Source organism: Saimiri boliviensis, chromosome 16 (genome assembly GCF_048565385.1).
Source record: "Saimiri boliviensis isolate mSaiBol1 chromosome 16, mSaiBol1.pri, whole genome shotgun sequence".
NCBI lineage: Eukaryota > Metazoa > Chordata > Mammalia > Primates > Cebidae > Saimiri > Saimiri boliviensis.
This window is the reverse complement of record NC_133464.1, coordinates 14,453,482-14,470,571: the sequence shown is the minus strand read 5'-3', so window position 1 is coordinate 14,470,571 and position 17,090 is coordinate 14,453,482. Positions and strand designations below refer to the sequence as shown.

At 37.7% G+C, this 17,090-nt stretch overlaps 2 protein-coding genes across 6 annotated transcripts in view; one reads left to right on the top strand and one right to left on the bottom strand.

Annotated features, from left to right (window-relative positions):
• Positions 1-17,090, top strand: part of UBAC2 (UBA domain containing 2) — a 171,629-nt gene that overhangs the window by 41,906 nt on the left and 112,633 nt on the right. The window lies entirely within an intron of this gene.
• On the bottom strand, positions 4,946-10,214 carry GPR18 (G protein-coupled receptor 18). Its single transcript, XM_003928217.3, has 2 exons — positions 9,966-10,214; positions 4,946-7,301 (listed from the first exon to the last, which is right to left on the bottom strand). Exon 2 carries the CDS (start codon positions 7,265-7,267, stop codon positions 6,272-6,274), a length of 996 nt encoding a protein of 331 aa, XP_003928266.1. The 5' UTR covers positions 7,268-7,301; positions 9,966-10,214; the 3' UTR covers positions 4,946-6,271.

The following is a 17,090-nucleotide window of genomic DNA, read 5'->3' as shown; positions in this document are numbered from 1 at the left end:
GGAGACATAAAGTTCTCTGTCATAGTTAGCATGCAGTTTGAATTCCACAGGTGGTCATTGTAATTAGACTGATAAGTTAAAGTTGACTATTCTGTTATTGTGGAAAATAGTGTAGTCATCAGGAATGATTCCACATTGATTCAGGAAAGCAGCAGCATTGCTAAATCATCAGTTTTCCCCAAAACACCTCTTATCAGGCCAGTTCTTTTTGGTTCCCTGTACAGCCCACTGAGTGATGGGAGGTATGTATGTCTGTGTTAGAATAAACTTTGGAGATGGATAGTAACTTAGCATTAATTCTTATTTACACTGTCCCCTTGTCCGATGACACTTCTTTTTCCTGCTGTACATAAAATTGAATGACAATAGAACCTTCATATTCATTTATTTAATTAGGAATCCTATTAACTAGTGCATAAAACAAAGATTGATTCGATTTTGAAGTTGGTGGGAATATTTTTGCTTACTCTTAGAAGAGAGAAGGGATTTACCTACTTAAATCTCAGTTTGTAGCAAGAGTTACAAACCTGAATAAATTGTAACATTTTAGCATCCCCTTTGAAAGACACTATAAATGTTAATTCAGCCACCTCCTGAATGAGAATATCTCTCTTTTCAAGTCACAAAACATTACGGTATATAGTATGACTTTTTTTAATCTTGAGGCTTTCTCAAACATAGACTTCTTGGAACACAGTTCAACAAGTAAACTTTGTGTTCTGTAAATACATCTCTTAAAAACATTATTATTATTATTATTATTATTATTATTATTATTATTATTTGGTAGAGAAAAGATTTTGCTATGTTGTCTAGGCTGGTCTTGAATTTCTGGGCTCAAGTGATCCTCCTTTCTCGGCCACCCAAAGTGCTGGGATTGCTGGGGTGAGCCACTGTACCCAGCCACAAATATATCCTTTATGGAAACTACTGTTTCTTTGTTTAAATCAGTGTGCTTCATGGACACAGGGAGGGGAACATCACACACTGGAGCTTTTCAGAGGGTGGAGTCAAGGGGAGGGAGAGCATTAGGACAAATACCTAATGTGTGCAAGGCTTAAAATGTAGATGACGGATTAATAGGTGCAGCAAACCACCATGGCACATGTATACCTGTGTAAGAAACCTGCACATTCTGCACATGTATCCCAGAACTTAAAAATAAAAAAAACAGTGTGCTTTACAATTTGCAGCGTTTTTCACTTAATATCTAATATTTTTCTTCTCCATCAGTACCAAATTTATCTGCATTCTTTAAAGGTTTTGTTGTTGTTGTTGTTGTTGTTGTTTTTGAGATGGAGTCTTGCTCTGTCTCCAGCGTGGAGTGCAGTGGCATGATCTCAACTCACAACCCTTGCCTCAGCCTCCTGAGTAGCTGGGACTATAGGCGCGCACCAGCATGCCCAGCTAATTTTTTGTATTTTAGTAGAGATGGGGTTTCACCATGGCGAGGATGGTCTCGATCTCCTGACCTCGTGATCCGCTCACCTTGGCCTCCCAAAGTGCTGGGATTACAGGTGTGAGCCACTGCACCTGACCTACAGTTCTTTACTTCCTATTGTCTTTTTTATTTTTAACCTCACCACTGTAGGAACTTCTCTTATAATGGTCACCAAATTTCTAAAGCCACTGGTCATCCTATTTAATCTTTCAGTAGCGTATTAAATGCTTTTAACCTCTCCTTATTTCATGAAACTACCTGGTCTCTTCAGTCCCACAAACTACTCCCTCCTAGTTCTTTTCAACCTTAGTTACTGCATACAGCTCTTTTCTCAAGTTTTTTTGGGCTATCTTGCCCACTCTTTTGATTTCAACTACAGTGAACATCTGTTGTTTGCTTCCCAGCTCTCTATTTCCAATCCATACTACTCTCCTGATCTTTCTGGAGTCTTATTTCTTTTCTTTCTTTTATTTTAAGAAATGAGGTCTTATTCTGTTGGCCAGTCCTGGAGTACAGTGGTGAGATCAGGGGCTTCACCATGTTAGTCAGGCTGGTCAGGAACTCCTGACCTCAGATAATCCATCTGCCTGGGCCTCCCAAAGTGCTGGGATTACAGGTGTGAGCCACTGTACCTGGCCAATGTTTTTTGTTGTTGTTATTGTTGTTGTTGTTGTTGTTATTTGTTTTTTTGTAGAGATGGGGTCTTGCTATTTTGCCCAGGCTGGTGTCAAACTCCTGGCCTCCAGTGATCCTCCTGCCTTGGCCTCCCAAAGTGCTGGGATTATAGGCGTGAGCCACCATGCCTGGTCTAGAGTCTTATTTCCTAATGATTTATAGATTCAAAGAAAACTCATATTCAGAAGCTCTCTTCTCTTCTGGCTTCCTCTCTATCCTCTTTCCCTCTTTTTTCTTATTTTAGTTAGCATCTACTTGGAGTCATGCAAGCTAGAAATCTTTGTCTTTGCTTGTTAATGCAGTAGGTCACTGAGTCTGTTTTTGTATTTTGAAATTTGAGCTTTCAGATTCAGGGGATACATGTGCAGGTTTGTTATATGAGTATATTGCATGATGCTGAGGCTTGGGGTACAGATGATCTGGTCACCCAGGTAGTGAGCATATTACCCGGTAGTTAGTTTTTCAACCCTTGCTTCCCTCCCTCCTTTCCCTCTCTAGTAGTCCCCAGCACCTATTGCTGCCATCTTTATGTCCATGTGTACCCAGTGTTTAGCTCCCACTTTTAAGTGAGATCATGTCATACTTGGTTTTCTGTTCCTGCAGTAATTTATTTAGGATAGTGGCCTCCAACTGCATCCATGTTGCTGCAAAGGACGTGATTTTGTTCTTTTTTGTGGCTGTATAATATTCCATGGTGTATATATACCATATTTTCATTATCCAGTCCATTGTTGATGGACTCCTAGGTTAATTCTATGTCTTTGCTATTGTGAGTAGTTCTGTGATGAACATGTGAGTACATGTGTCTTTTTGGTAGAATGATTTATTTTCTTTTGGCTGTGTACCCAGTACAGGGATTGCTGAGTTGAATGGTAGTTCTTTTTAAGTTCTTTGAGAAATCTCCAAACTACTTTCCCTAGTGGCTAAACTTATTTACATTCCCACCAACAGTGTATTAGTATTCCCTTTTCTCACTTATATGCAACAGTGTATAAGTTTCCCTTTTCTTCCCAGATCTCACCAGCATCTGTTGATTTTTGTCTTTCTAATAGCCATTTTGACTGGTGTGAGATGATATCTCATTGTGGTTTTGATTTGAATTTCTCTGATGATTACCTATGAGCATTTTTTTCACGTGTGTTGGCTGCTTGTGTGTCTTCTTCTGAAATCTGTTCCTATCTTTTGCCCACTTTTTAATGGGGTTATTTGTTTTGTGCTTGTTGAATCAAGTTCCTTTCAGATTCTGGATATTAGATCTTTGTCAGATGCATAGTTTGTGAATAGTTTCTCCCATTTTATAGGTTTTGTTTACTTTGTTGATAGTTTCTTTTGCTGTGCAGAAGCTCTTTGGTTAAAATGGGGCCCCACTTGTCAATTTTTGTTTGCATTGCAATTGCTTTTGAAGACCAGTTTACAAATTCTTTCCCAAGGCTGATGTCCAGAATGTGTTTCCTAGGTTTTCTTCTAGGATTCTTATAGCCTGAGGTCTTGCACTTAAATCTTTAATCCATCTTGAGTTAATATTTGTATGTGGTGCAAGGTAAGTGTACAGTTTCATTCTTCTGCTATGACTAGCCAGCTATTCCACCACCATTTGTTGAATAGGGAATCCTTTCACCACTGTTTATTTTTGTGAACTTTGTTGAAAATCAAATGGGTGTAGGTGTGAGGCTTTATTTCTGGGTTCTCTATTCTATTCCACTGGTCTGTTTGTCGGTTCTTGTACCAGTAACCATGCTGTTCTGGTTATAGTTTGAACTATATTTGAACTATAAGTCTTATACTTTGAAATCAGATAATGTGATGCCTCTGGCCTTTTTTTTCTTTTTTTCCCGCTTCGGATTGCCTTGGCTATTTGGGCTCTTTTTTTGGTTTTATGTGATTTTAGAATAGTTTTTTTCTAATTCTGTGAAAAATGACGTTGTATTTTGCTAGGAATACCCTTGAATCTGTAGATTGCTTTGGGCAGTATGGCCATTTTTGTTTTTGTTGCAATTGCTTTTGAAGACTTAGTCACAAATTCTTTCCCAAGGCTGATGACTAAACTCTTCTTATCAAGACAAGCTATGGCAGAGAACTCTTCTATCTAATAAATTTAAGTATAGATTCATCTCTATGGTTGAGAGTTGACTCTTACTATGTATGTGTGTAAAATAAACCTACATATCAAATACAGGTGTTGTTTTTCTTGTTTTAGAAATAATTATGTGTTAAATATATATAAAATATACAAAGATATATAATATCTATAAAGATACTTAATGTATATAAAATATAATATAAAGATATATCTTTTACTCATTTGATTATTAAAACTTAAAATCTTTGTGTTTTTCTCTTTATTGAGAAACTGCATCTCATTACCACCTCATATAGCTCTAAGAGTGTCTACATTATCTAAATATATTTGCTTTTTATTATTGAAAAATTGGTGTTTGATATAGAAGAACTGACCTTAGTTTCTAGGTATGGTTCTTCAGCTGAGCAAGTCACATAACCTCTTTGGACTTCATTTTTTTATATTTCAAACAGAAGAATTATACCAGAAGATTGTCCAGGGGACCTTCTAGTGCAAAAATGCTATTTTATGATTAGCCTTTTTGTGTTTTTTAATCTTTTTTTTGTTTCTAAAGAATATGAGTTTACCTGTTATTTCCAAAAATCTCTTTCCTTCCTTCTTTCCTTTCTCATTCTTTTCTTTCTTTCTTTCTTTCTTTTTCTTTTCTTTTTCTCTCTCTCTCTTTCTCTCTCTCTCTCTCTCTCTTTTTCCCTCTCCTCCCCTCCCCCCTCCCCTTTACCCCACCCTCCTGCCCCCTTGTCGCCCAGGCTGGAGTGCAGTGGTGCTGTCTTGGCACACTGCAACCTCTGCCTCCTGGGTTCAAGCAGTTCTCCTAAGTAGCTGGGATTATAGGCGTGCACCACCATGCCTGGCTAATTTTTGTATTTTTAGTAGCACTGGGTTTCACCATGTTGACCAAGCTGATCTCTACCTCCTGAGATCAAGTGATCTGTCCACCTCAACCTCCCAAAGTGCTGGGATTACATACATGAGCCACCACGCCCAGCCAGAAATCAATTTCTAACCAATGCATATATTTGGTTCTAAGCCCCAGTAGGATATGATTATGTTAAGAATGATAAAGGTAATTTAGTGGAGAGGAAGTTGTAGTTGAATCATTTATTTTACTTCCATAGTATTGAGGATAATATGGGCTTTGTAGATTATAGTTCATTCCCTTTCTTTTAGATGGTAAGTTACTTGGTTTGGTACTTTATTAGGAGAAATTAAATGGCAAGACTAAGAATTCAAGGTTCCTATTAGTACTATTTATACTGTGACCTATGCTATTTATATGGCCTAGAAAAAAAATCAGTTAACCCCTTGTAAAAACGGGATTTTTAACCACAAAAGAAGACCTAACTTTTTGTATTGGAGAGTGGTGTATCACCATATTATAGTTATCTCACATGATAGAAATGAACTTGGATTGTTGGATAGAAACAACATTTCAGATTAGGTTTTCATCGTTAGTCTTAAGTAGGGTTTGGTGCATAGTAGGCTCTCAATGTTTGTTGAATGACTGTCCTCTGTTTTCAAAAGAATGAATTCAGAGTTGGGGAGGGCTGATGGGGATAGCCTTTACCAGGCCCCCTTGGGTTCTTGTTCCTATTAATTTTGCCTTATAGTAAGTAACAGTAATGAGTCCAGCATAATTTCCTGTATAGGAATTCTGGAAGTTGGTGTTTGGGACATAAAATGTTGGACTTACAATTAATCCTAGTGCAAATTAGACCTAATTTGCAGGGAGCTGCATCTAGGTAGAAAATAATTTAATCAAATTATTATATATGGTAGCTGGATTTCCCCTCCTGCTGACTTGATTAACATACACGTGTCACTTCCACATAGAATTAAATGCAAAAATTTAACTCAATTATCTGTGTAAATAAGGCTTGACTATGAAAGACAAATTGGATATTTTTCTCCGAATAATTCACAAAAATGTTTTATATAAGTTTTTCAAATGAAGATAATGAATTTATTTTTTTCAAGAGAAAAGGGACTTGATAGTATTATACAAAGTACTCATTGACCCCAGACTAGTTCATAAAGTGAATTTTAATGGGATTGAAGTAAAAAAACCTTTCTATTATTCATAGCATTTCACTGTTTATATTGCTTAGTGACCGTAAACTACCAGATCGGAAACTTTTTCTGCGCATGCTTCGAAGGTAATTACGGTATAGCATGACACTAATGACTCGAGCCTGAAATTGTTTTGAAACGATGTAGTAGAGAATCACATCCAGACACGTACTGAGGTTCATAAGGAAGGTAGTAAAGGCTCCCCAGGGATTATAACTATTCTCCCCTGATCCCAGCATCAGGAAAGCAAAACAGATGTGGAAGGGCATAAAGCAGATGAGCACCTGCACCAGCAGTGTGATGATGATCCTTATGGACTTCTCCTTGACTTTGGGTTTCAGCTTAGACGTCCTGCCGTGAAGGAGACTATGAATAATGACCAAGTAGCACCCAATCATGATGAACAAGGGAATCAAGAAGAAAAATGTCAGTCGAGTGAAGTTCAGCACGTTCACGGTTTTTAGATAGATAATGTCAGAAATCTTGAGACAGGTGGCGGGGCTGGAGCCTTTATCCGGGTCTTTATAGAGCAATAGCAGAGGGATGGTCGAGGTCAGGGTCATTATCCATACTCCCGCACACGCCAGCACGGCTTTGCACGTGTTTTTAAGTTCTTTGGCATACTTTGGCTGTACAATGGCCATGTATCTGTCGGCACTAATAAAGGCAAGAAGCCATAGAGCAATACTTGGGTAAAACACTGTGAGAGCTCCAAGAATCTGACAGAAGTACTCTCCAAATGGCCATTCATCTTTTGCATAATAAAACATTCGAAAGGGTAAAGTCATGATAAATATCAAGTCCAGTAATGCCACATTCATCATATAGATGGTTACAGTAGTTCTCTTCTTAGTGGTACAACTGAAAACCCATAATGCAGTGACATTAACAAATAATCCAATTATGAAGATACAGCTATAGAAGACAAGGGCTGCAATTTTGTATTCACCTGGATGTGAGTTGTTAAAAGGGACAGGTTGATCTTGATCGTTCAGGGTGATCATTTTACAGCTTGTTGGTAGGCATGACACTTAGAAACTGTAAAAATAGTTAAGAAAAGTAGGAATAAAATTTTGGTTGAAAAATAAATGCTTGACATTCTCCCACTCACCTTGGCTGTCGGTGAATTTTAATTTTGAGAGCATTTTATGTTACAGACTCACTCTATATGTCTTAGTTAAGGAATCCATTCCCTAGAGATTATTACTAATTTGTATCAGTCTATTAAAATGGTCCTGTTGTCACAATTCATTGACAATTTCATTCATCTCTCTCTCTCTCTCTCTCTCTCTCTCTCCCCCTGCTCACTTCCCTTCTTCCTACAAGAATAGCCATTTCTTTACAATTTTTTTCTATAGTGTGAAATTAGGTAACAATTGTTTCTGTAAGTGTCCTTTGTTTTGGACTAATAGGGAAAAGGCCATTCTGAATTTTGAATCTTATGCAATTGTTTGCCACTTTTTATCACCTTCATTCTGTTTAAATATTTTGCAACCAGATGAGCAATGTCTAAATAATGTATTTTTATTCGTTAAATATAATTTTAATAGCAAAACATAAATAGAAATGTGGAAAATTAATCAAGGAACCATTCAAGTGGTTAACTACTGAACATTCACAGTAATTCTCATTTGAGAGAGAAATGGGAACTTTTCCTTTGTTACAGCTGTAGCCCCACTGTCTATTGAGCATGTAATAGGTACTCAATAAAATATTTACTGAATCAATGAATAAATAAAGGAACTTTTGGTGAGATGACTTACAGCAGCTCTACTAAAAAACTCTCATTTGTAATTCTCTAGTTAGAAAATGAAGACTTGTTTAGCTGGCCATTAAACTTTTTTTTTTTAAGTGTAAACACTTTATAATATTTATAACCTTATGTTCTCTTTAAATTATAGATCTAGAAACAGTAGTGTTTTGTGCCATGGTCAACAGATGAAGAACTGGACTGTTAGAACAATAGATGAGCTGTTTTCTAAGGCACAGTTGGGAGTACATAATGCCAAGTCCTGCAGGTTTTGTTCACCAAAACAAGAAACTGCTTTTCAGCTGCTCTACTTCAGTGGTGCACAGAAAGCTGCACCTTGAAAATAAGCTAGTGCCATTAGTAACTTACATATCCTCATTCTACCTACATTCAGAAGCTTAAATATTATTTAAATTTAAAAAAAATTTTAAGTAGATCCAAAAAAGGAGTATCTAAGGCAAGTAGATATTAATAAGAAGTCATTCAGTAACTTGATGTGTGTGTAGAAACTAATAAATTTCCGTAACCCTCCCCCCCCCAAAAAACTGTCCATTTTAAATGGAAAGGAGTTTATTTGGGGTTGCAAATAGCATTGAACCCCTCAGTTTGAAACTTCACTCCCCCATGATGCAACACTAACAAGAGATTTTAAAAATAGACTTTGCTGCAATGAGATGGAACCTGTGGCATCCCCTTGAAATGTGGAGGTGGGTGAAAAGTTTCCTTCAAAAATGTCACTTTGCAGAGTGGGTTGTCTTGAAATCAGCCCAGAATTTCTCTTTAATGAAAACTGTGAGGGTGATTTGCTATGGTCAGTGGCATCACCGGCTACAGACAATTAAGAATTAACTTGAGCAGTTGCTGTGGATAATCACAAGATATGTGCCTGCCTGCCTGCCTGCCTGCCTTCTTTCCTTCCTTCCCTTCCTTTCCATCTTTCCTTCTCAAATATTTAGGTTAAATATGACTTTGGTGTAGAATTATATATATTTTAAAACTTACATTAAATTTTCCAAATATTTGTGTGACTAGAATATTAATTTCTATCAAATGAGGAAAGTACTGCAGAGAAAAATTATATATCCAGTGTCATTCAAAGGAGAGTAATTTTGGAGGCTTAAATCTTATTTTTAACTGGAGTGAATTCTTAAGTAGTAGCAATTGTAATATAAATGAAAATTTGTATTTGTTTTTCTTTTTTAGTGTTATGTCAGGACTCCCTTCACCTATCCTCATCCTTTAATTTTGTGGCATAAGTCCTGTACTTACCATTTTGAGTAAATCTTTTTTGCTGTGTTAGGCTCAAGCTGTTTTTATGTAGCTTATTTGTCACCAGTACTTCTATTCATTTGCTCAAGTTTGAAAAAAATAGGAGTGATGCATGTGTTTTAAAGGCAATATAGAATTGATTGTGTTCTGCAAACACAGTAAGATTTTTGGATAAATATTGAAAAGTGATTGACTTTCAAGTCAGCTTTTTAAAAGCTGTAGATACCATGATTATCTGTAGCTTCTCTTTTCTTAAAAACCATTAACTATGTTTCATGAAGCAATGTAATTGAAACCATGTGATGAACATTCCTAAATGTACATAGGATTTGCCGTAAATGTTTTCCTTAAGCTGAAAAAAATTATATTTACTGTTAATGTAAAGCAATATTGAAAATAAATGCAAAATCATATTAATGTGGAAAGATGATTATATAGCCTTTTTCAGGGTCCTTCACCAACAAGGTTCAGTTATATATATATATATTTTTTTTATAGAGACGGCGTCTCACTGTTGCTCCTAGGCACAAGTGATCCTCCTGCCTTGGCCTCCCAAAGTTCTGGAGTTACAGGCATGGGGCATCGTGACCGGCTTGTATTATTAAAATGAAATGATTTTTGAAATTTAGTATATAAAGCATTACTTTTGGCAATAATAATGAAGTTAATTAAATGCTGCTTACCTCTTGTCCATCAATAGGCTGTATAAGAGATGAACATTTTTCAGCATACTCACTTCTGTCGAAGAGATATCTTTGAGTTGCCTCTGTTAAAATAGCTCTTTCTGGAAACAGTGTGTTTAAGAAATGTTGTATTTTGTTTTAGACGTTTGTTGCTTTAAAAAGTAGTTTCCAATGTAACGCTTGGCATAGGAGTTGGTGCTGAGCTGACTGTAATTGCTGCTTTGTCTCTTTCAGGAAGTGCTTTCTGAAATAGGCTTTTTCACCTTATGACTTTACCCTGGATGTGGTTTTTCTCTTTCACAAATAATTTGTTTATGCATAAGCTCCCCTTAAAAGGATGGCCTATACTTAAGAGAATTATATACAAAGGGTACGGTTTCTTCAGTTTGTGTACTTTGATGCTTAAAGTCTGCATCATCTATGGAAGGAAAAGGAGATTTGATATTGAGTAAAAGGGGCTTTAAAGTCTAGCTTCTTTGCTTTCTAAGCTGTGTGATTTTGTCTAGTTACTTACCCACTCTGACTAAGCTATTGTTGCTACTTCATTTCTGTACAGTTGAAATAAGGATAATACTATCCAGTAGGATTGTAAGGGGCCTAAACCAGAAAGATCCCAAGTTAACATAGTACCTGGCACTTAGTAGGTTCTCCTAAATGATTTGAGTCTCACTTTTTACTACTGAGTTCTTAAAAATTATAGAATATTTACATTTCTACTTTTTAGTATTTAAACATTTCTAAATGTTTAAAAGTAGGATCTTTAGTTACTTGCTTCTGCTTTGCCACATACATTTATCCACTTTAGTTTGGTATATTTTGTAAGTCTCCTTTTCTAGTACATGGAAGTCTAGAAATAATTTCTTTTGCATAAAAATTTCTGTAAATCTTAGCAGAAAGGACTCTGAAGTCTGTAGTGGACTGATTTACATATTAGAAGTGTTTTCACCTAAGAAGGGAAATGAAACCAGCAGAAGGGGAAGTGAGCAACGAATCACTGCCTGCCTCGTTAGGTTAATTTTTTTACTTTCTCATTTCTTAAAAAAAAAAAAAAATTATCCTCTTATTTGCTTATCCTAAAATTTTAATTATTTTTGTATTTGGTTATGTATGGTTTGTCAACTTTTAAAAGGTACAGGAACTTAAATGTATTTGTTTTTTGAATTTTAGACAGTTTGGGGGCCCATCCATTTTTTTCCCCCCAGATAAAACCATTGTAAGTCTGTGGCTTAGAAAAGTTACTTAAATCCTTGCATTTGGTGATAAAATACTTTTGATTGTTACATCCTGCCAGAATGATGGGTTTTAGAAGTGCTGGAGACAACCATAGCAACTATTCCTTGTGTGAATGAAGAAACTGAAGGTCAGTTACATGCTTAAGAACTCAGGGTAAAGCCAAGCCCCGTTTCTCCCACTGTAATAACTTCTTAGGAGGTGATTATATTGATCTGTCCAGTAGGTAGGACTTCTTATGGCTGAATTACATTCATCAATTTTTTATATGTGGTGGTATATTTCATATACCACGTAGGAGTTTGATATTTCAGCCAGGTAGAAATCTCCTGCCTGTACACCTTATCTGTCCATTGCCCTATTCATATAGCTTGTCACTTTCCTAAAATTAAGTATTGATTAGCTTCCCCATTGCTGCTAAAATCAACAGATACAATGATGGTGTATGTCTAGAAGAGTCCTCTCATTAAGACTTGAGCCCTTTATGGTACACAGGGGCATTCTTTTTTTGAATTGCCAGGCTCTTAGAGGAGGCATCCAGGAGCACCTGAGGGCTCCCCATAGGCCTGACTTTAGGTGGAGTGAGCTCTCACTTTTTCTCCATCTCGCCATCCATTCCAGCCCTCTGGACTGGCTGCATTTGCTCTTTCTGCCTCTCACATGCTGTTCCACCCACTTCTGCCTCTCACATGCTCTTCTACCCACTCCCACCTCATGGAGTGGCCTACTGCTCTTTATTCTTGTAGCTTCCTTTTCAGGGACGTTTTCCCTGCCCCTCCGAAGCTCGGCTGGTTGTTCATCCCTGCAGGGTTCCTTATCACTTGGTACCTATCCCTGTAGTGGCACATGTTTGCATTCTTACTGCATGTTTACTTGCTTTTTGTCCTCCACTAAGTTGCATTCCTTGAGAGTTGGCCCGTGTTGCATATGTATGTAGGAAAGAGGCATTTCATAGTGGTTGAATGTCTGACTGAACAAGTAGGTGAAGAAATGGATAGGTTGGAGAAGGAATGGATGTTGGGGCCCAGAGTCAGCAGCAGGGACACTGACCAGCTTATGAGATGGGGAGACTTAGGCAAGGATGTGGGGTCTGTAGTTCTCTCCCATAACCCATGAGCTGGGTATGGTGGCACACTCCTGTAATCCCAGCTACTAGGGAGACTGAGGCAGGAGAATTGCTTGAACCCAGGAGGTGGAGGTTGCAGTGACCTGAGATCATGCCACTGCACTCCAGCCTGGGCAACATAGTGAGACTCTGTCAGAAAAAGAAAAAAAAAAAAAAAAGGAAAAGAAAGAAAGAAGACTTGTGGAGGGCCAGAATTGGTAAAGGAACAAGTGATGTGTTATCAGGTTATTTAAACACAAACCTATGTAATAGTGTATGTGGTTGAGGATTTTAGTACATAGCCATCTGTATAGCAAAAGTAACCATGTATCTATAAGTTTGAGGGTTGTTGGTTTAAGACAGGTTACTTAGGATTTTTTATTATATCAGCCATTATTTTTACCTAAATTATGAAAGATAATCAGAGGTGACTGTGAGGCAGGATTCTGAGAGCCTTACATGCCTGATCCAGTTTAATCTTCATGCCATCTGCAAAGTATGTAGTTTACATGGTGTGACCCAGAAATATTTACTCATGACTCTCAGATTGTATGTTCTTTCTGTATTTTGTGTTTTGGTATTATATTTTGCTTTAGTAATTTTTTTTGAAGTTGGTCCTACTTAATAGAGAATCATCATAAATAGTAATTTGACTTATAGCAAACAGCCTCCTGAGGGAATAGACCATCTTTTTATCTCCCTGTTCTTGCTAATGAGTTGATATTCCCAAGGAAAGGTTTTATAGCTGGATTCTGGCAGCCTGTATGTGTAATTGTGGTATCTTGGATCTCTGCCATTCAGTGGCCAAAAGACTTGAACAAGTACTCAAGAATGAGTAGATCCAAATGGTCAGTAACATGTAAGTCTGCTCAACTTTGTATTAGTAATTGGGAAAATGAAGATTAAAACCACAGTAGGATATTATTCATTCACCAGAATCTCTATGATGAAAAAGATGGACAGTGCAAAGTGGTGGCATGGATATTGAATGGTGAGGTTATTGATTAACTAGGAACGTTGCCAGTGGGAGTTTAAACATGGAAAATGGTTTAATATTAAGTGCTAAAATGAATATACAGTCACTCCATGACTCATAGTCCACTCCTAAGTCTATAACCAGTAAAAATACTTGCTTTTGTGTACCAGGAGACATGGACAAGAATGTTCACAGTAACGTTATTTACAGCAACTCCAAATTAGGAACAACCTAAATGTTTACCAGCTATAGAATGAATAAGTTACTTGTGGTGTAGGCATAGAGTGGAGTGTTAGTTGCAATCACAGATAATGATGCACAGGGCAGATAGAACAACATGGATGAATCTTACGAATCTAGTGCTAAGTTGAAAAAGCCAGACATGAAGGAATTCATATCATATTCCATTTGTATAAATTTCAAAAAGCAGATGAAATGAAAATACGGTGCTTAGGAATTCATACTTAGGTGGTAAATGTTTTGGTGGGATGTGGGCATATATAATAAGGAAGCGGCCCCAGCATCTGTATGGCAGGACCCTGAAGTTGTTGCTTTCTTACCCTTACCACCCTTAGGACCAAAGAGATCAAGGGAGGGCGGGGTTACTAGAACTTGGAAGGAGAGACCCTAGTTGAGTCAGCTGCCTTGGAGCATTGCTTTTCTTATGAGAGACGGTAAGCCTGAGGTTCCCTTACAGGAAGGAACCAGGGGAATAAACATCCTGGCCTCAGGTTCCTCTTGGCGTAAGTCTTCTCTGAGGCTTCTGTTAGCAGGACTCAGCTGGAAGTCAGGGGGCTATGAGCCTTTGCATGGAGTTTGGATCCACCAGCCTCTTGGACAGAGAACAGGCTAGGGAAGGGAAAAGCAGCAAGTGGATTTTCTGGCATGCTGCATTTTTCTATATATACATTACATTTCCTATTCAAAAGGCTTTTTTTTTTAATTTTTTTAAAAAGGCAGGGTCTTGCCATTATTGCACAGTCTGGCCTCGAACTCTTGGGCTCAAGTGATCCTCCCAGTTCAGCCTTCTGAGTAGCTGGGAGTACAGGCACAGGCAACTGAGCTGGCTTATATTCAAAAAGGCTTCTTAAAGAAAGCTGGGGCTATGGAGTAGGCAATAACAGGGGATGAGTGCAATTTCTTATAAGCTGTTTCTATGAGTAATTTTTTTTTAACCATCTTGAGTTTCAGTTCATATCTATAAACTTCCTTATAACCTTTGTAAAGTACATGCTATAGATACTAGTACTGGTTCTCTTGGCCTCATTTATCCCGTCTTTTTCTTTATAGCATATTTAAACTTTTCCTGTCTTTAAACGGGGGCTGGATAGCTGTGCAGGAGCCCGGCCTGTGTCACTAATTGACCAGGTTGTCTTAACCATGTTGGCTCATTTCTCTGATTGTTACTCTCCCCAGTTGGAAGAAACGGGAAGTTGGGTATGACCTTCTATGAGGGGTTGTCCACTTCTAGCCTTGTGTTATTTGAAGGGATTCCTCTCCCCAACTCTTTCCATTGTAGGGAGTATTTTACCTTTGGTCTTCCTCTGAATTTCTGTAGGACTGTGGATAGGAGCTGGCAGGATAGGAGCTTGGAGTCTGCATGGAAGCCTGAATGTGTCCAGGATTCATTTCCTAAATCCTCATCCCATGGAGGAAAACCAAGAATGTGTCTGCTGAAGCTTCGGGCCTACTCTAAATGCAAAGCACTCAGTCCCCTGATGGGGTCACATTAGTTCCTCATCTTTGCCATTGTTTTTTTTTTTTTTTTTTTTTTTTTAATTGTTCTTCAGTGTGTGTATTTGTACCATATTTTAAATTTATTTTTAAGTCAACCTCTTGGAGACAGTATAATCAACCTGCAGAGAAAAACATGTTATTTTTCTCTTGATAATAAAATTGCATTGATTTTGGTCACTCAAACAAGGTGTTGACCAGAACTCTTCTTTCTGTGCTTATAAAATAATACTAGTGCTCCATTCAGTTGAATATTTGCAGCAATGTTATCTTTTTTTTTTTTTTTTTTTTTGAGACGGAGTTTTGCTCTTGGTACCCAGGCTGGAGTGCAATGGCGCGATCTCGGCTCACCGCAACCTCCGCCTCCTGGGTTCAGGCAATTCTCCTGCCTCAGCCTCTTGAGTAGCTGGGATTACAGGCACACGCCACCATGCCCAGCTAATTTTTTGTATTTTTAGTAGAGATGAGGTTTCACCATGTTGACCAGGATGGTTTCGATCTCTTGACCTCGTGATCCACCCACCTCGGCTTCCCAAAGTGCTGGGATTACAGGCTTGAGCCACCGTGCCCGGCCAAGCAATGTTATCTTCTTATTGCGACTACTTTTTGTATGGGTAGACTTTACAAGAAGTTTACGAGTTTCAGCTCATGTAGCCTCTTGCTCTCAGCAAGCCACACAGTCTAAAGAGAATCTTGACAGAGAAGGGAAGGAAGGAAGGAGGCAGGCAGGACCACGCTGAGACCCAGAGGCCAGCTGCTGCTGTGCTTCTTTGGAACAAAGGTCTCAGACCCTTGGTTTACTTCCTTCTGCCTCTGGTGTAGGGTTTGCTCTTCTAACATGAATGAAACATTTTATTTAGGATCAGTAATTACAGGTTTTAGAACTGGAGTTTGAAGTAACTGTGGCCTATCTCTCTTTGACAGTTGTGTGGATACTGATCCCTGATTGCACTTTCATCACTTTCCTCTTCCTTCTCGTTTTTTGTGTGTGCCTTGTAAACAAGGACCAGGCACGTGCATCTTCCAACATTTCAGTGCATCTGGAGCAGTGCTTCACCCAGCAGGCCTTCAGTTCACAAGCATGTGGATTAGACTGGTGTCTGTGTTTTTCTATAATAAAAGTTATGCCATCTCTCAAAAAAAATGAATGGGTAATGTTTTGAGGTAGATATAATCACAAAGACGTCAAGTAAAATAATGAGACCAAAAGAAATAGGTAGATTGGGGTTGGCTGTATAGAGGCCTTAAGGTGAAAGTGAGCAAGTTAAAAAGGTTTTGTATCAAAGAAGTTAGGTGCAAATTATTGAATGTAGGAGTACTCACACAGTTTATTTGAACATGAAATAGTTGTAGATTTCTTATGTACATTCTCCAGTTTTCCATACTGATATGATAGTTTAGGGCCGCTTTGACATAAATACTGTGCTTTACTGCCACCTACAGATGATTAGTGGGTATTGGAGCTCTTCACCTTTACCTAGCTACAGTCTCTTTGAAATTGAAATAAATATTTTTAAAAGCTATTAATTGGTGGAATCTTATAAAATATTTAATATTAGCTTATGAACATTATTATATTGCATAATACTATATAATGTATAATTTTATATAAAAATATGAACTCATACCTCTAAAACAAGGTGGCCAATCTTTTGGCTTCCCTGGGCCACATTGGAAGAATTGTCTTGGGTCACCCATAAAATACACTAACACTAATGATAGCTTATGAGCTAAAAAAAAAATTGCAAAAAACACTCATAATATTTTAGGAAAGTTTACTAATTTGTGCTGGGCCCATGTGGCACATGGGCTGCGGGTTGGACAAGTTTGCTCTAGAACATTTTGACCTGTAGACCATTTCTGCCGTCTTTGGAAGCATCTTCTTTTTTAGAAAACAGTTTTCCTCTATAAGACTGTGTATTCCTGTTCCCGGGCCTTGAGAAGATTCCATTTATACTCTCATTTGTGTCTGATATTCTACTAAGATATTAAACATAAATGTGGCCTTAGAACAAATTTGACATGTTGAAATATATATATAATATAAAATTTATCATCTTAACAGTGTTTAAGTGTACAG

Excerpts from the sequence above, each read along its gene's own strand:
- GPR18 (XM_003928217.3), bottom strand. The coding sequence starts at position 7,267 with ATGATCACCCTGAACGATCAAGATCAACCTGTCCCTTTTAACAACTCA.